Source organism: Lacerta agilis, chromosome 2, assembly GCF_009819535.1.
Source record: "Lacerta agilis isolate rLacAgi1 chromosome 2, rLacAgi1.pri, whole genome shotgun sequence".
Lineage (NCBI taxonomy): Eukaryota > Metazoa > Chordata > Lepidosauria > Squamata > Lacertidae > Lacerta > Lacerta agilis.
The window spans coordinates 63951348-63970802 of NC_046313.1; the positions used below are offsets into that span (position 1 = coordinate 63951348).

At 46.0% G+C, this 19455-nt stretch overlaps 1 protein-coding gene across 2 annotated transcripts in view; it reads right to left on the reverse strand.

The window, feature by feature from the left end:
* Window positions 1-2033: 2033 nt before the first annotated feature.
* Window positions 2034-19455, reverse strand: part of RNF145 (ring finger protein 145) — a 59290-nt gene continuing 41868 nt past the window's right edge. Inside the window, exons 6-11 of one of the 2 annotated variants that reach the window (XM_033140385.1) lie at window positions 17254-17429; window positions 15875-16015; window positions 13716-13898; window positions 11395-11542; window positions 10021-10377; window positions 2034-3768 (exon numbers count right to left, since the gene is read on the reverse strand). In XM_033140385.1, the coding sequence (XP_032996276.1) occupies window positions 3334-3768; window positions 10021-10377; window positions 11395-11542; window positions 13716-13898; window positions 15875-16015; window positions 17254-17429 (1440 nt within the window). In that variant the 3' untranslated portion in view covers window positions 2034-3333. Of the gene's footprint in view, window positions 3769-4733; window positions 4821-9999; window positions 10378-11394; window positions 11543-13715; window positions 13899-15874; window positions 16016-17253; window positions 17430-19455 lie in introns of those variants that run through there. The other variant, XM_033140386.1, reaches the window with a different exon arrangement.

The window sequence follows — 19455 nt, forward strand, 5'->3', positions numbered from 1 at the left end:
AGCTTTGAGCTTTCCAGGTTGACAGAGACTGCAGTTTTGGCTAGTTATCCATACACAAAGATCAACATAAATTGCACCCTATCAGTCTCCTGGTATTTCCCACAACTCCTTTATGCCTTTTATCACAGCATATAGATGCAGCATCTTCTCCCACACTGGAGAGCCAGTGTGGTGTAGTGGTTAAGAGTGGTAGACTCGTAATCTGGGGAACCGGGTTCGTGTATACGCTCCTCCACATGCAGCTGCTGGGTGACCTTGGGCTAGTCACACTTCTCTGAAGTCTCTCAGTCCCACTCACCTCACAGAGTGTTTGTTGTGGGGGAGGAAGGGAAAGGAGAATGTTAGCCGCTTTGAGACTCCTTTGGGTAGTGAAAAGCGGGATATCAAATCCAAACTCTTCTTCTTCTTCTTCCCTTTTAGGTGTGCCTGCCCTCTGGAGGCCGGCCTGTTGTCGGTTTAAGCAGAACGCTGTGATCAACGGCAGCCTTGGTCGGCTGCTCTCTGTGCTGCAGATTACAGGTATCAACATGTTCTACTGCTAGCCCCTCTCTAGTAGCATGCCTGAAGCAGCAGATCTAACCAGCAGAGGGAGTGTGGTGTTAATGTAGGTTAAGTTGCATTGATAGCTCTCGTTTTTGTGGCTGTATTTTTTTTACAAGCACCTCATTAAAATGACGTTTTGCTTCTGTAAACAAATAAACCCCCACATAGCTGTAAAATGAAGATAAGGGAAAGCAGACAAGTCCTTAAAATGAAGCAGCCCAGGAGAGGAATAATCTTCCTTTAGGTTTCCTTTGAACCATATTCCTTAGGTTCACATTTCTTATTAGCTATACAGACACAGCCTTAATTTTACCACACTTATTCCATTCTATAACATTACATGGGAAGTAACAAGTGTGAACTGCAACAAAATGCTCCTCCTCAGGTTTCCAGCCTCCTCCTCACTCCATTGCATTGCCTAACCCAACTGCACCAGTAATCAGTATTTTGTACCCACTAAGTATGCTCAGACCCCTCAGATTTATTTTTTTGTCGGGGTGGGGTGTGGGGGCTCTCTCATGTTGGTTTCTTCATACACTGCAGGAATTTTATGTTTATGCTAGTGGGATGTGCCCATTGCTGCCTGGGAATTTTTGGAAACCTAAAAATATGTTTGTTAAATGGATAGCGTAGTTTGGAAGTTAGGACTCGCGATGCCACAAATCTGAAGTCATGCCAAAGTGACATTTTGGTCTGCCTTGATTCAAAATGGTGCCTGGCATCCAGAGGGCAATAAAGTCTGCCAGCTCTACCTTGGGAAGCCTTGTGCCGAGTCTGGTGATAGTATCTTGAGAGGCGGCTGAACTTAAGCCCCAAAATGGGCAGAGTCAGAAGTCACGTTCTGCTCTACCATCTTGATTCAAAATGGAACCCAGCATCCAAATGTTGAATAAATCTGCTGCTCCCATACGGTGAATACTCATGTCATGTTTGGTGATGATTATCTCAAGAGGTGTCCATACCTACAGAGAACAAACGGACAAACCACTTTCCAAAGTATATAGACATAACACGTTAGTGTGTGTTATTGTAGTCTTACAACTCTTGCAAACATTAGGCAGCCTTTCTCAAGCTTGGGTCCCCAGATGTTTTTGGCCTACAACTCCCATCATCCCTAGGTAGCAGGACCAGTGGTCAGGGATGATGGGAGTTGTAGGCCAAAAACATCTGGGGACCCAAGCTTGAGAAAGGCTGCATTAGGGTTTTCCCAAGCCTGATATTGCCTTCCTGTGTATGGATGATGCCATTATTGCTGTAAAAAAGGACAGGTACTCATATAACGAGTTTATTATTAGTATATATGATTAAATTATTAGGATTGCAATCTTAGCTTCAGTTCATAATCTATAGAATAAGGATAATATAGCCTTGCCTCACAGGGTTGTGAGGAATTCTAGAATTGTAGAGTTTGAAAGGATCCCAAGTGTAATCTAGTCTAATCTCCTGCAATGCGGGAAACATTCCTATGGAAGAACAAGACAATCAAAATGTAAAAATCTTCAAAAGTACTTTATTGAGACATTCAGCTATGTCTGTCAGTCTACATCCAAATTCACTACTAAAAAATAAAGTAATGTCACATTTCACATTAGGAACAACAACTCAGGAGAGAAACAAAAATTTGAGCCAAGCCTAGTGTATAAATAAGTGACTAGTTCCTTTTCATATCAAAATTCACATAAAAAATTGCCAGCTCCCATCCCTCCCACATCCCTAGTTCTACCTGAAAGCCATGATGAATGTAAAAATTTAAATACACACACATTTTTTGTCAAAGAAGGGGAAGAAAAAGGTGCAAATCCTATTAACAGCTTTAGGAGTGGCATTTGCGGCGTTTGATCATACAATTTATGTACTCATTCCCAAAGGTGCAAATATTGCCAGGAGATTAATACTGCTTCAATTCATCTGCAAGAAATTATACACTACACAGAACTCAACAGCACTGAGAGGCTTCAATCAGCACCATAAAACTCCTCCCATTTCTCTCCTGCACTCACTGGTGGAGGCGAGAGAGAAAGTTCACCGGAGCTTTAATGACTTCACACAGCCCGTGCTGTCCAGAAAGTTCATGAACAAAAAAAGGTTTTCTAAAACATTGAAGTGTTTAAGACTCCATCATAAAAATTCAAGAGTTGCTATAGATTACATGAATGCAAATGCCCTACCCCAACATGCCCAAAGCACCACACTCGACTTAATTGAGTGCTGCCCTGTCCTCCCAACACAATCCTTGATTTGTTTATTGTTACTTCTGCGCTCTACAGGAGTTGTGTCACTGTTCTCGACTGAGCTCCGCTCACTGTAGAAAGACAAGGCCAAGGATATGGACTCAAACCTCTACTGCCCTTTAATTTTATTCTCCCTTTTCCATTTAAACAACACTGTCTTTTATTGTAATCTCTCTCTCTCTCTCTCTCTCTCTCTCTCTCTCTCTCTCTCTCTCTCTCTCTCTCTCTCTCTCTCTCTCCACTCACACCCCAACATCCTCACATTTGTGTCCCACCCCCGCCGCCGCCCAACTTTCCCTTCCAACAATACTCAGTTTTGATTTCCAGTTTCTGCCCTTTTGCAACATGGTGGCAGCTTCTAAGGTAGTTTCCAGTGGAACCCACTGGCAGCCCTGTAAACGAAGCAGCTCACAGAAAACCAGCATAGGATATCATAAATACATTTTGGCCAGCATTCTGAGAGTTAAAACTTGTTCTGAGACAAATAAAGGGTTTAAGATTCTGTCTGCCAAGTCAGGAGCTCCTGGAGTGGTTAATTCTTTCACCAGCGCCCGCCAGTTCAATTCTGGATGCAGCTCCCTAGATCTCGCGTTGCAACTTCTTCCCGTTCTTCAGCCGGCCTTTCGGTGGCAGTTTCCCCCTGGCCAGACTCACTAGAAGATGCAGTGTCCAGACTGACAGAGTCAACCTTCACATCGACAGAGTCCTGCAGGGAGCCTGATCCTTTGGCAGCTTGTCCATTGTCAATAGGTTTGCCTCCTGCCCTTTCCTGGTGCTCTACACCAGGGGGCTCAGTGGCTTGTTGCTGAACAGTGTTTTGTTCTGCTCCGGGATTTGGTTGTGGCACGGGTTCCAATCCTAGCCCCGGGGGCTGAGTGGGATTTTTAAGTTGGCAGTGGCACAGGGGGCAGGTTTCTTGCACATAAAGCCATTTCTTAAGGCAGCCCGCATGAAAGAAATGGCCGCAAGGCGTGATGATAGCAGATTTCATGTCCTGAAAGAAAGAAGGCAGAAGGATCACACAGTGCCCAAGCAAACACGCAGAGTCCTGAAGCTAACCTAAAACTCAGCATGGACTGCTAAAAGGTAAAGCACAATGACCCAACTGCCCACGTTCAGTTGTCACCCTTTATTCATACACAGAGGAGACTTGCTTTATATCTATGCATTAGTAACACACGAGAACAGCAGAGCACAAAGCATACTATTTCATTCTAGGCAAGTAGGCTAAATTTTAATTACTAAGGATTTGCAGTGCAAGAACTACATAGGCACAGCTGGAAGAATGCCACAATTCTGTGCAGAAACAGCATGTCCCATCATCCTTTAGCTAGCATGATAAGACAGTCACTCTCCCAACCCTGGAACAGGAAAGGGAGACAAGCAGAGATGCCAGCATCTCCAGATAGGCTCCAGAGGGGACCTGATGTGATGTCCTGAGTGTGGAGCCCACTGAATATTGACGGGGCCCAGACCCCTAAAAAATAAGATGGGGGGCATAGTGCCTTGGCCCCCAGGAGCCAGCGCCCTTGGAGACGAGTATAGTGTACTGGGCTTCTGAGGTTCTTTGAAAGCTTTGAAAGCCACAGTGTGGTAGAGCGCTTCTGTGCATGCGCGTGTGTCGAAACCCGGAAAAATACTTCCGGTTTTGCCACATGTGTATCCTGAAGGATACATAACCAGAGGTGCTCATAAGTAGAGGTACCACTGTGTTGTTGTTCAGTCGTTCAGTCGTGTCCGACTCTTCGTGACCCCATGGACCAGAGCACGCCAGGCACGCCTATCCTTCACTGCCTCTCGCAGTTTGGCCAAACTCATGTTAGTAGCTTTGAGAACACTGTCCAACCATCTCATCCTCTGTCGTCCCCTTCTCCTTGTGCCCTCCATCTTTCCCAACATCAGGGTCTTTTCCAGGGAGTCTTCCCTTCTCATGAGGTGGCCAAAGTATTCCCCAACTCAATTCATTTATAACCCAACTCAAAGGCAGAAACTTCAGCTCTTCCAATAAAATACCATAAGGAGGCAGAACCATATCCACAAAAGTACAGTGGTACCTCAGGTTAAGAACTTAATTCGTTCCGGGGGTCTGTTCTTAACCTGAAACTGTTCTTAACCTGAAGCACCACTTTAGCTAATGGGACTGAAGTGTTTTTTGATTGTTGGAAACGCTTCAAACCAACTTCTGCACTTCTTGGAGCCCGGCACGTTTCCTCTGCGCGTACCTTACTGAAGCGCCTTTCCTTGCTGCCGTCTCCTGTGCTATTCAGCAGAGTTTTCTTTTCTTATCTTCTCTCACGCAACGGGTTGTGTGCATGCCAGCATATTACAGACAACAGAGTCCGGCTTCTTTCTAATCTAGAAGCTTTATTTTACAAGGCATAAATCATTACATTCCGGGAGAGTCGCAAGCCATGTTGGTGGCTTCTCCCTTCTCTCCGTTCTCCGGACACAGGAAAAGAAAGTATCACATTACACAGTACAACAGTACACAGAGCATCCGGTGACGCTCTTCCTCCTGTGGGTGGGACAACCTGGTTGAGCTTGTTAACTCTAAAAGCTCCAAACCTCTACACCCCCTCTTGTCCCGCACACAGGGGCGTTGTAAGCTTGCAGCTTACCCTACACAAACCCTCACAGAACTCCCCATGACGTTGGAAGTTCAGGGGCTTCGTGAACCCAACCTTCTGGTTCACCTGACCAGGACAGTACTTCAGCTTCTCCAAGCCGGTCTGAACGCACACGTCTCGAAAGAGAACGTCTAGGTGTTTGGGTCTGGCCTTGACTTGTCCAGACTCTGCCACCAACAAACAGAGTTGGTTGTCCTCCCAAACCATCACGGGCAGGCAACTCTGAACGCAGATCTCTTGGACCAAACACCTATAGAACTCCAGTTCCCTGCAAAGCACTGACAACGCACTGTACCTGGCTTCTGCACGAGAACGAGCAATGAGGCTCTGGCACCGGGACTTTAACCCGCCTAGAGCTCCTCCACACTGTACAACCATTTCAGACAAAGATTTCCTGTCCTCGGAATTTGCCCAACCGCCGTCGCACCAGCGCGTGAGCTGGGGCTCACCGGTAGCTGACAACTCCGGGCAAAACTCCTTAGTCTCCTGCAAACTCTGGAGCACTCTCACCATGCCATTCCAGGCATGCATGCTGGGATTTGCAGCCACCTTGCTGAACAGATCCACAGCAACTGCTATGTCAGGTTTGCTCAACCGTGAAGGAAACAACAGCCTCCCAGGAGCTGACCTAAACACCTCGGGGCTCTCGAACTCAGAGCGTTCCCCGGTCTGACTGTCCTCACCTAGACACGTCTCCATGGGTGTTCTGACACTAGCACATTCAGACACTCTGAACTTCTTCAACGACTGCACTACCTTGCCAGTCTGATTGAGCAAGACACTACCGTCTTCGGCTCTGTCTACCTGCACACCTAGGTAAACACCAACAGGGCTTAGGTTCCTGAGCTGGAAAGACTGACCAAGCTCCTCTGCGAACCGTTGCACCTGTCCCCTGGTCTCCACCAGGTAAAGCATGTCCGCACCGGACTGCAGAACTAGCTCCTGCTCTGGACTTACTCCTGCCAGAAACAGGCAGCTATCAGCACAACTCTGGCTGACACCTAGCTTTCTCAAAGCTTCTTGCACGCCTGAGGACCAATCTCTGGCTGACTCCTTCAAGCCAGTGATTGCCTCGTGCAAACTCCACACCTGATTTGGCCCGTTGTCCTCGAACCCTGGCGGAGGTACCTCGTACCTCTCCTCATCCAGGTCGGAATCCAAACAGGCATCCAAACCAAAGTGGCTTGCCTCAAAGCTGCTTTGAGTCGCAACCGCTAACAGCATGCGCGTGGTTTCGCTTCTGAGAGAGAGCGCGTCCAGTACCTCGGAACAATGGACCCCCTCCTCCTGAGTGAAACCTCTGGCTACTGACCTAGCCTTGCACTGCAACTCGCCAGTTGCTGCCGTCTTGAGTCTGTACACCCAACGACCTTCTGACAGCGTCGTGGTTGTGCACACACCCAAAGACCTCACTGAGCTTACCTGCTCTACCATGGCATCCTGCCATTTCTGGGCCTCACCTTGAGATACCCATTGAACCTTCACAAGGCTTTCCGGTTCACACTGAACCAAACAAGCACTCACGCTAGTGGCCGTGAACCTTTCGTGCAGAATCCCTTCAGTGGATCGTGCATACTGCTGTGATACCACTTCAGATTCTCCCTCTGCTCCAGTTGCACTGGACTCCACCTGCACGTCCTTGACGTCAGGCATCTCACCTACAGACTTGCTGCGCCTGTGCATCCTAACTGAACCACCCAAGGATGACGTTGGCGCGCCTTTGGGCTCCTGCTTCACTGCCAAAGAACCCCCCTCTTGCACCAGGACGAGACCTGCGCCAGGCTCTCCTGGAGAAGAGTTGCCACACAAAGAGTCGCCAAGCGTGGCCTGCCTCCTAGTCCGTGACATAGGACTTGCGGGTGCACTCCCAGGCTGCTGCCTTGGAGTTGCCCCTAGCTGCGCTGCACCCTGGTGATGGCCGGGAACTCGGCCCGAGCCACTAGCAGGTGCCAAAGCCACAGCAATACCCCCTCTTGGGGCTGATCCACCTGGACCACCACCGCCACCAGCAGGTGGCGTATCTGCCTGTCCATCACTGACAGGACCATCCAGAACATCAGGGCTTCTAGGGATGTGTTCCAATCCATTCTGCTCAAAGAATTCAGCACTCCTGCTGACTAGAACCTGGGTCTGGTCACTATCTGGGCTAACTAACCTCCAGCTACGCAAGCTGGGTTCGTACCCACAGAAAAACACTTTCGGAACCTTGGTACCACCCAGTTCCACCCAGAACCCTTGTGGAAGCTCTGCATCCAAGAGCATGTCTTCAGTGGCAGCATGCAGCATCCTTTGCTGCCTCTCTGCAAGACCACATACCTGTGAAGAAAGCAGGTTAGTCACACTGTGCTTACTCCCCCTCTCACTGAGGACCTGGGAACAGCCTACTCCAGTAGAAACCTGCTGTTCCACTGCAACCAGTGGTGCTGCCTCAGTTGCCTCCTTGAGCAACGCAGACCACATGTGGTGAGAGAAAGCATCAGCCAAACACTCAGAACAACACGCTCCCCCCAGGTTAGCGTCTGGCATCCCTTCAGAAACAGCCACATGAACCAGGGAAAAAGGGACGCGTGGTAGCCCTTTCAGACATGGGGTAGCAGGATGTCGACTCCTCGACCTTGCAAACCCTGCAATCAAGAAAGCTGTTACATGCTCTTAACTTGCACCCTTCAGAGAACCCAGGCTGCTTCAGCACACTGTCCCAGTGGCGACTTGCCAGCCTTTGGTACCACTGACACAAACATAAGTGGTGCACGGGCACATTGGTGCGCTGAGCAAGCATTCCATCAGCGCCACCTCCCCCTGTTCTGGCTTGAGACTTCTTAACAGCAAACAGCCCGTCCTGGCTGCCTTCCATGCGTAGAAGCATCTTCTGGCCCCTGCAAGCAGAACAGGTGATAAGCTCAAAACAAACAGCAAAAACATTGGACAGAAGGTTTGACATAAACAAATAATACAGAGTTATGTCAACAGCCACAGAAAACGCCAATTCTGTCCCTTGGATCTGTCCCTTGACTGTTAGCAAAAAGTCAAGCCTTTTCTTGCCTCCAACAGTCAGTTCTCCAAACTGCTCTATAGGAGACTCGCAGTTCCTCACAAGTCCACCAGGAGGAACGACGACGACGATGCAAAGAGACGCTGCACAGGCACTCATCACTCGCAGCCCACCAGGGTTGGCCTCTCTCAGCGTTGCCTCGGTGACTGCATCACAACAGTAGGGCTTATCTCGGCTCCGTCCTTCTCACTCAGCTGGGCACGTGACCTGATGGCTGTGAGAAACGGCCTTGCCCTTATCTTCAGCCATGCACGTCAACAAAAGACCAGGTGCAGGCGACGTGACAAAACACAGATCCACAGTGAAGGCCTTTACGCTGGCTTCAGACTTGGAAACAGCCCCCCCTCTTCTGGGAGCAAAGCCCACGGCGATCTGGCCCCCCTCCTGCTTTCCATGGCACTGTTGCTTCTCAACAGCCATAAGCCGAGCTGGGGGCGAGCTTTCCAAAGCCACTTCAGCCAGTCCCTCAGCCCCTTGAAACTGGGCTAGGGTCTTCTTCCAGGCTTCACAAGCACTGGCCAGACCTTCCTCCTCACAGGCGTTGGCCAGAACATCAACGCTCTCAGGGAACAGCCCTCTGCATTGAAGCTGTGAGGCTGGAGGTGCTTGCAAACAAAAGCTTCCCTCCTCCTTGCTGGGAATGCTATGGCTCCCTCCATCTTGCCCAGGGGTAGCGTACTTACGAATCTGTAGCTTCTCACCCGGCTCCACAGATGGGGTTTTCACCAGAGAGGTACAACTGCTTTTGCAGCCCTCGATCTGGGCTTCCCTGCTGCCTTCCAACCTCTAGCAGCAGGTTTTAGGCTCCTGAGCCATTCAGCAGACTGCTGAATGCTCCTGCTGGCAAAGCAAACTTCCCTGGATGCTCCATCACAGTCCAAACCAGGGAGGCACTTCTCAGCTTGGCACACACATTCTGGATCCTTGGAACTGCTCCAGAATCAATCCAGAATGGGGAAAAGCTTGGATCCATAACCTGAAGTGTTTTTTGATTGTTGGAAACGCTTCAAACCAACTTCTGCACTTCTTGGAGCCCGGCACGTTTCCTCTGCGCGTACCTTACTGAAGCGCCTTTCCTTGCTGCCGTCTCCTGTGCTATTCAGCAGAGTTTTCTTTTCTTATCTTCTCTCACGCAACGGGTTGTGTGCATGCCAGCATATTACAGACAACAGAGTCCGGCTTCTTTCTAATCTAGAAGCTTTATTTTACAAGGCATAAATCATTACATTCCGGGAGAGTCGCAAGCCATGTTGGTGGCTTCTCCCTTCTCTCCGTTCTCCGGACACAGGAAAAGAAAGTATCACATTACACAGTACAACAGTACACAGAGCATCCGGTGACGCTCTTCCTCCTGTGGGTGGGACAACCTGGTTGAGCTTGTTAACTCTAAAAGCTCCAAACCTCTACAGGGACCTCCCGCTGCCACTGCGCTGCCAGAGCACGATTTCTGTTCTTATCCTGAAGCAAAGTTCTTAACCTGAAGTGTTATTTCTGGGTTAGCGGAGTCTGTAACCTGAAGCGTATGTAACCTGAGGTACCACTGTACCATTTCAGAAGAGCTACATACCTGATAGCAGATGGCACAGATATCATTGTGTTGTTCCAACTGCTCATTGGTAGCAGTGGGCAGTGATTTGATCTTATTCACAGCATCCCTGCGGAGAAGAAAACTCTTCCACCCCAGCTGAGCACGAAGCCACACATTGTAATAGGAATGAATGAAGATGATCATCGAGCCCATCACAGTCCATTCTCCAAAGATGGTTTCCGACACACCATAGGCAACAACGCAGAGAGCCACTAGGAACTCTAGCAGTCGATAGGTGCCATTCACATAGTAAATGACATCATCCATGTTTTCTACCGGCTCTTTCCTGACCTCCTCAACCATAAACAAGACATAAATGAAGAGTGTTCCAAGCACCTGGAGCAAGAAAAAATGACACCAATTTAAAAAGGGGAGTGAGTCACAAGGCTAGAACGTCTCAATATTATGTTTGCATGGGTGAAGAATATAGATACCTAATCTAACAATGCACTTGCATAATGATAAATATATAATTGATATATTTAACAAGACAAAGTCAAGGCTTAATTTTTTTTCATTAAAAAAGTGGAACACTATATTTTAATGATTTATATATTTTAAGTGGAAGTCTGAATTTCAATGTTAAAGGAGTTTCAACACAAATACATTATGGCATGATCAGGATAGCTTAAGTTACATGTAATATCACTAGATACATTCCAGTAGTTTTAAGGCTCACTGATTTCAGCAAGGACAGATTTGAACACACGGTCAACTCTGCTGTTAAAAATCAATGGAAAGTGCTCCGCTTTAGCTGGGTTGTGTCCAATTGTTTGACATAGATGGTTTATGTTTAAACTTCCTTAGTAATGCGAGTTTTCTAAACTGGTATATCTGTCATGCCACCCATTACAATCTGTAAATACAAATGCCCTGTATTTGAGCCTGGAACACAGGCAATTATAGTACAGTGGTGCCCCGCTAGACGAAAATAATTCGTTCTGCGAAAATTTTCGTCTAGCGGGTTTTTCGTCTTGCGGAGCGGCAATGACAGCCGCGCTCCGCAAAACGGAAAAAAAAGACGAAAATTTTTCGTCTTGCGAGGCAGCCCCAGACTTTTTCGTCTAGCAGGGCAGCCTTCCGCTAGACGAATGCCTTCGTCTAGCGAGGCATTCGTCTAGCGAGGCATTCGTCTAGCGGGGCACCACTGTACTTTAATACCAAGGGAACAAGCTTGATGGAAAAGACATATTCTTTCAGTCTGTATTCCCAACAACAACTTGGTCTACACCTTGCATTCTGCTTTCCAGCTCTGGTTTTCTACTCCTTTCCCAGCCTGTTCCACACAAGGCCTTGCCGCCAGATACAAACTAAAAAATAATTAACAGCATAAAGGAGGCCATTATACCTTACCTGGAGGGAGGTGAGAATGCTGCTAGAAATGATGATCAGTAACCAGAAGTCCATGTGAAAAAACTGGCAGATCATGTAGGCCATGTAAGCTGGAAAGACCAGCAAGAACAAGCACAGACTCACAGCGCGAAAATGCTTCCAAAGGCTCCTGTAAAAAAAGACACAATTTTAAAATTAAAAAGGGCCCTGGCTTTAGTCTTCAGTGACTTGATGAGTAGCATCGTCTCAGCGGGGAGCATCACGATCCCCGCGGAGGAAACCCAGTGTTGAGCACCCGGTGGACATCCAATGAAGCTGAATGTTAGAAAATTCAAGACAAGTGGTAAAAGAAACCACTTCTTCATGCAATGCGCAGTTAAAATTGTGGAATTTTCAAGGATGGCCACCAACGTGGACGGCTTTAAAAGAGGATTAAGCGAATCCACTGGAGACAAGGCTTTCGGTGGCTACTAGCCACAATGGCTATGTGCTGCCTCCACAGTCAGAGGCAATATGGCTCTGAATACTGAGAACTGCAGGTGTCGCTGCACTCATGTCCAGGTGGCAGGCTTCACAGGGCATCTGGCTAGCCACTATGAGAGCAGGGTGCTGGACTAGAAGGGCCGCTGGCCTGATCCAGCAGACACATTTTACGTTCTTACGTAACAAGCCACTTAACTTTTGAACATGATTGTCTTTTTGTTTCAGCAGATGGGTGGGGGGGGGGGGGAGAAGCACTCAGTTAGCTTTATAAAAGTAGCATTTTTTTTAGTGCCATGTCGCTTCTCTCATTCGTGACCTAATTCAATGGAGGGAGACTACATGCCCCACCCTCTGGAGGGGTTATCTCTCCGTAACAGTACATAAGCACAAAGCGGACACACAGATATTTCACTATCTCCTGGGGGGGGGGGGAAGGAACCCACAACTCCAAGCTACAGCAGTGTCTGTGCAGAGAGGACTTGCATACTCCTGTATCTTTAATTCAAGGCGCAACATCTGGATCTTAAAATTTAAGGACACAGTCAACACCGCCCATAGCCTTTTCTAGATCTTCTTTCCCCAGCCTAGTTTGTACCTGGCAGAGCTGAGTTACAGCCTGCTGCCAGCAGAGCCAATTTATAGGAGCCAGCTATGCATTCCGCAGCTCTGATATTCCCTTTTCCCTCAGCTAATAAATTTAGCATTTAACATGCTCCAACAACCTGTGCTGGCCACAAGTAACCTCTAAGCAAAACAAACATAGACACAGTGGATATAAATATGCCTTCTCTTATTTACCACACTTTCAGGCTACACAGAAGTGAGGAAGACAAGCTACAGGGAATGGTGGCAAGGTACAAAAAGCCATAGTTTCTAACCAGGGCATTTTTTTTTTTTAAAAAAGCCATCAAATATTATGCATTAGGTCACAGGTAAGATGCAACACTAAAGCAATTTTAGTCCCAAATTCTTGCTGTTCTGGTAAATCAACTTCATGTTTCTAACCCTTACACATTTATGGTTTTCTCTCCCCACTCCTCTGATTTATGGTCCTCAGTTGCTGTGCTCACTTTCGGCTATATATTCATTTGGTTGCTATTGGCTGACTTGGTTCCATACTCCAAATCCCACCTTTGCACCTCCTGCCATGCTGCTCCTTTTCAGTGCTAATTCAATATACTATTCAGAACATCTACATAAGAACATACACACAAAAAATAAACTTAGGCAGGCATTTAGCAGAAGAGCTGTTAATCCTCATGACACTATTTTAGTACTTTATATCTGCATTAAAATACGGTGACTACTAAGACTGAGAACTACTCCCATACATTATAAATAGCACCAGAGAGAGTAGAGAGGACTGAACAGGTAGTACCTGTATCCCACTTCTTTTCGGCTGCTAAGGATCTAAGCCTTCCAGACACACAGGGCTGGTTCAAGTGAAACAGAGACTAAGATTTCAATGAGCCTTGGGATCAGGTGCTCCCTTCTCCCTTGCATTGTACAAAGGTTTGCTCCTATATTCCCAAGTTTGAGGCAAACCTCTGCTTGCTGTTTTGCCCACACTGACAAATTATGATTTGTGCACGCTCTGCCAACCAGGATTGTAAGCCCCATAGTTCATCAGTTCAAAGGAAATGGCAAGCAGGAGTTTGCCTCAACCAGCAAAGCAATCATCATGCATGCAAGCATGAAGGAAGGAGTGAGCCTGATGACCCTTGAGTGCTCATGCTCATATTTTGAAACTATAGTTTGGTGCCCAAACAAACCAGCCCATAGTCCAAAATCCCACATATATACTGGATTTACTTGCAAAGCAAGAATCAATAGACACCAATAGAAAATGCATGGCTTACTTGTCTCTTGAAGCTCCCAGAGCTAAGACAATGGGATCTGCTATCTCAAGCATGGACTGCAGGATGGACGCAACCACAATGAAGAGAATAATACTGAGCAGGAAGGCCCGGTGAACAACTTGCAGTTCAATCAAGCCAGTCTGCACGGCCAGAATCAAAAGTGTGACTCCTTCCGTCATCCCTCTTCATCACATAAAAGGGGGGGAAAGTGGGGGGGGGGGAGAGAGAGAGAAGCATACCGGTAACATTTGGAGTATTAATGAACTTGGCTCGATTTTAGAATTGTACAATGTAACAGAGAACTATGTTGTGGGTTTTTGTTGCCTTTTGCATCTGATCCCAGCTCATGGCCTTTTTCGAGACATTGGCTGTCAGCTGCAAATCCCCAATACAGTGCAATGGTCTTGGAATTCAAATCTCTGTTCACTAGACAGACTTGGGCAAGTCACCATCCATAAAATGGCTGGTGTGAGGTATGTGTGTGGTGGCCCACGGCAGAGCCTTCTCTGTGATGGCCCCCAAACTGTAGAACTCCCTATCAGGAGAGGTGTGTCAGGCACCGTCTTCTCTACGGCTTTAGGCAGTCACTTTTCTTTTGGCCTTTGACAGCTGGACTATTTAGTTGATACATACAACATTATTCATTTCTCTAATTTATGAATTGCTTCCCGTAAAACATCTTGAAATGATTTAACAATAAGAATTTCAACAATAAAAACGCATATAAATACAATTGCATGCCGGATAGGGTTACAGAGAATGCTCTTGTATTTGGGGGCAGGGTTGTTTTTAATCTTTCTTGGTGCCTTGTTTTTTTCTTCTAGATGTAACCTACCCCGAGACCTTACAGTGAAGGGCAGATAACAAATTTAATCACTAGCAATTAATATTAATTAATAATGATCACATGGGCCCTACATTACAGAGCTGTGAGAATTAATACAACTGTACATATCCTGTAAAATACAATATTGGTACCAGAGAATGTTTTTCGACATCTTGTCTTCACCTGAAATGATCCTGGATCACTTCTGATCTCTTTGATCCTTGGCTCATTTTTGAGTACAATATATATGCTTATGTAACAATGTAAGATTTCAGCATTCTAGAGATTGTGTACCACTAATGTTTATAAATTCCTATTTTTATGCCAAGCCATTGTTGGAGAAAGGAAGCTATGTCTCTCCTTGTAATTTAAACAGGCTTTCAGGGTGAAACAAAATTACTTTGGTTGGCACGCAGAAGAGAAAGGAAGGAAACTGTGGTATGAAGGGAGGAAGGAGAACTCAGGTTATTACGTATCACAAAATGATATCACAATGTGCCTGGTGCCTTTGGGAGCGAAGCAACACCAGATGCAACTCTGAGAAGCCTACAATCTGAAACCAGGGACATGAGAGCCAAGGGCAACCGACTGGGGCTACTCATCAAGATGGCGAGCAAATGCAGGTGTACATTCACTAAAACATCACAAAGAAACTGCAGGATGAAGTAAGAAGAATTGTTGAAGGAGGGATGGTGAACCTGTGGCCCTCCAGATGTTGCTGGAGTGCAACTGACACCAGCTCTGGCCAATGGTTGTTAGTTGAAGTTGACGTGCCACAGGTGCTACACCCCTGTGTTAAAACAAAGCTCTGGGGGAGGAGCCTGAAGAGGGTTTTTTCCCCTTTCAGGTTGGGGTGTTCTGGCAGGAAGCAAAAAAATATAAAAGGCAAAAGTGAGGAAAGCTGATAATGCAATAAAAGCTCAGGAGAAAAATTACCATCAGATGTGCAAAAGAACTTTTAAAGCTCTCTGCTTTGCTTACTGGGCTCTGGGAAGTGCCTGTGTGAGCTATGGAGGACCCCTGCTCTTCTGCCCCCCACCCCCCCAAAAAATTCAGCCAAGCACATAAAGCTGCGATCATGTACGTAAAACTTGAGCAAGTTGCAATCCTCTTGGAATGCACTGCAAAGGAGCTAAGCAGTACGTCTCTTAGGGAGAAAGGTACAAGATAGCCTATAATTCAGTGTCAAATCCAATAACAGTAGGACCTGAGCAATATAGCAAGCTATTTTTGTGGCGAGCGGGATTTAGAAAGATCACACTATGCTGTGCTCAGCCTAACTAAACACAGCCTAAATTTTCAAAGGTTCAAGCACCCTCTGCTGTGCACTTACCTGTTCATAGCTGGGTCGTTCATGAATGCTCGGTAGCCTTGCAGGTAAAACTTGCAGAGGGTTAGAACTCCAAGTGCAACGAAGGAGACTGTAAACACCAAACCCAGGAGGGAATAGGGAGTGCTGCAGCATTCTGCAATACTAGGAAGGAGAAAATACAGCTGAATTAGATCTTTGTGCATAGATACACAGAAGAGGTTTGAGTGGTCCCTGATGCGGCTAAAACAGACACGAGGAGAACAACAGAGTAAGAACAGGAGGGGAATGGAGACAGGGGTAAGCAGGGGAATATCAATATGAATCAGTCCATTGCCATATTCTATAAATACTAATGCTGAAGCTGCACATCTAGCATAGCAGTGAAATCCTAAAGCATTTCTACTCAGAATGGGTCTTAAATGTACACATGTGTCAGGCAGCAATATTCAACTATTGGAGATATTACTGGAGAAGTGTATTACAGGATAGTACCATTGAGGCAGGGGGTCAAGTCCGCTTATATTTTGAAAACCAGAAATTAATACTTTTAGTTTGCTCATTGATGTTTCGATCCGAAAGAGTCCAGTTAGATGCAAGGTTAAACCGATGCATTTATACACCAATTCTCATTTAGCCAAATATTAGACACAAGAAACCAGTTGTGGTGGGGCACCAACATTGAAGGGAACATATACAAGGTTTCCATTAGTAGCTGACAAGGTATTTTCTCTACATGATTCCCAGTGTCAGTCTGTATGAGCCCAAGGATGTCTGCATAATACAAGTATGATTGTAAAATTAGAAATTAAGTTGCCGCATGAGGGTTTGGGTCCATTCTGATGTGTTACTCTGCAATCCCATTCAACAGTTTATAGCTATTTCTGGTTATCAATGAAACCCAACTTCTTCTTCTTCCTGGAACACGCAAGACTGCAATAGGCCCCTAGGGGCAAAGGCTACAATGACTCCACAAAGCACAGTGCAACAGATCCTTTCCTTGGGGTAGAGTGCCAACCACTTTTGATCATTTTGGCTGCTAAACCTGCCAAAGAAGCCTTCTCTTAGATTTCTCTTAGAAAACCATTTACAGTACTGAGGGGGGCAAGGAAGGTTAGCCGAAACAAGAACTCCCAATTTCTGCAATTCTTCCTTTAAAAAATAAGGTGGGAAGGATTACAGGCATATGCATGTATGTGCAAACGCTCTGTGGTGCAGGTTTCGTTGCTTGTGAAGTGAGCCCTGTGTAGAAACTTCTGTGATTGTGTATATGCCAACAGGTGCATACAGCTTTTGCCACCCTGGTGCCCTGCAGACGCTTTAGAGTATAACATTCTAGCCAGCCATGCTGCTTTACACAGCACAGCTTAGCAACAGCCCACTACAGATTTTTTGTTAATTACCTTGTTAGAAAGAGAAAGAGTAGCCTCTCCCTAGAGGCAGGTTGATCCCGTGTGCTGAAGTAGGAGTAAATCTGAAGAGCAAACAGTACGAGCCAGAAGACCATGAAGAGGACAGGGACCACCAGCTGGTTCCACAGGGACATCCCCAGGGCCAGGAGGCCATACACTTCAACCACCTGGACAAGTTAAAAGAAAAGAAGATAGCAGTGATTTCCGTTGCCTCCCAAAAATCTAAATATCAGAAGGAAAAAGCACTGGATTTAAATAATGAGTGACGGCACAGTTATTCGCATTTACTGTCACAACCAAACAGACACCCTGCCAACTATTTTTGCTACATTCCTGTTGACAAATCACTTACAAAAGTAACAGGCATCAAATCTGAGCCACCACTTTTACATTAAAAAAGAAATCATTTTTCATTCACAATCCATGGTTCCTAAACCAGCATGTGGCATTCATTTTGACAATTAAGGCACTTTACTAAAATGATGATGATGAGGACGACAACGACAACAATAATAATAACACACTCAGTTCTGCAGCAGTTTATTGCCATTGATGGAAGGCTTTGAATCTGATGATGCTATATAATTATTATTATTATTAAGCATAATCAGACTCAATTTATTATTTGTACCCTGCCCATCCGGCTGGGTTTCCCCAGCCACTCTGGGCGGCTTCCAACAAAGATTAAAATACATTAAAATGTCACACATTAAAAACTTCCCTGAACAGGGCTACCTTCAGATGTTTTCTAAATGTCAGGTAGTTGTTTATCTCTTTGACATCTGATGGGAGGGCGTTCCACAGGGCGGGCGCCACTACCGAGAAGGCCTTCTGCCTGGTTCCCAGTAGCTTTGCTTCTCACAGTGAGGGAACCGCCAGAAGGCCCTCGGTGCTGGATCTCAGTGTCTGGGCTGAACGATGGGGGTGGAGACGCTCCTTCAGGTATACTGGGCCGAGGCCGTTTAGGGCTTTAAAGGTCAGCACCAACACTTTGAATTGTGCTCTAAGAGTAGGATCAGCAGTGGCTGGGTGTGTGGAATAATATGGGATGGGAAAACAATTATGGCAAGATCAAAATGCTATCTGAAATGACTAAGTGAAACAGAGGCAAGCAGCTCTGCACAAAACTTCTGTGGCTTGAAGTTCAGCTATGGCAATTTTGCGGCATTTTCAACTTTCAACAAGGTGTTTCCCTAATGGGGGGAATAGATAAGGAGACACTGCCATGAGCAACTGGAAACAACAGAGATAAGTTCACTAGACAGAATGCCCAGAAACTCTAACTGTAGCTGGAGGTGGGGGCAGCATATGCAACCAGTTTTGCCTATACTCTTCATCCCTGTGCTTTCAAGAACTGTAGGGCTCTGGAGATATGGCTGCAAAGCAATATTTCTATGTGTGTTTTAAATCCTCCTCCTGCATCCCCCCGCCTCTTCTGGCATTAAAAAAAAACCTACTGATAACAATGTCACCTCCAAGTCTCAGAAAGAAACATATGAGCAAAATATTGATTTACACTGAATTAATTCAAGCTAAGCAAAGGCAACCAATCAGATCAGTGAGAGCAACTGAAATACAAAGTAAGCAAAATACAGTTAAGCCAACTCTGTGCAAGATTAAACAAGATGAATTCTAGCCTGGAATATATTTCAGACAGACAGACAGACATTTGCTGGATGAGTTCATTGGATCTTATTTTACTTGTAAGCGTAAGGCCTCAGTTTTTTTTTTTTTGAGCAATATATATTTCCCCTGTTTCAGAACAAATACAATTCTGATTACATGTTATTTTGTAAAAGTTGTCATGCCCTAACCCTAAATTACACTATATTGGAATCTTAACACAAAGCCAATTCAGAGCTATAATTATGCTCTGATTGCAGGCAGTTTGTCTGAGATGCAATTTGGGGGGAAATTAACTTAGTGACAATTCTGCCCTCTTGTAAACAGCACTCCATTCTCTCTAGCTTACATTACACACAGTTATTCTTAACCACGGGCTTTTATTTATTTATTAATTAGCACCTGTATGATCCAAGCAGAAGGCAGTAAGTATCTTCCAGATTGTCCAGATAGTCTCAACAAGTAAATGTCAAGATTTGCACAGGGAATTAACAAAACAGTGGTATGAGTACTGTTTGTCAAGGACAAACACCTTTCTGCAAATGCTGAGAATGTGTGGCACTGCACTTA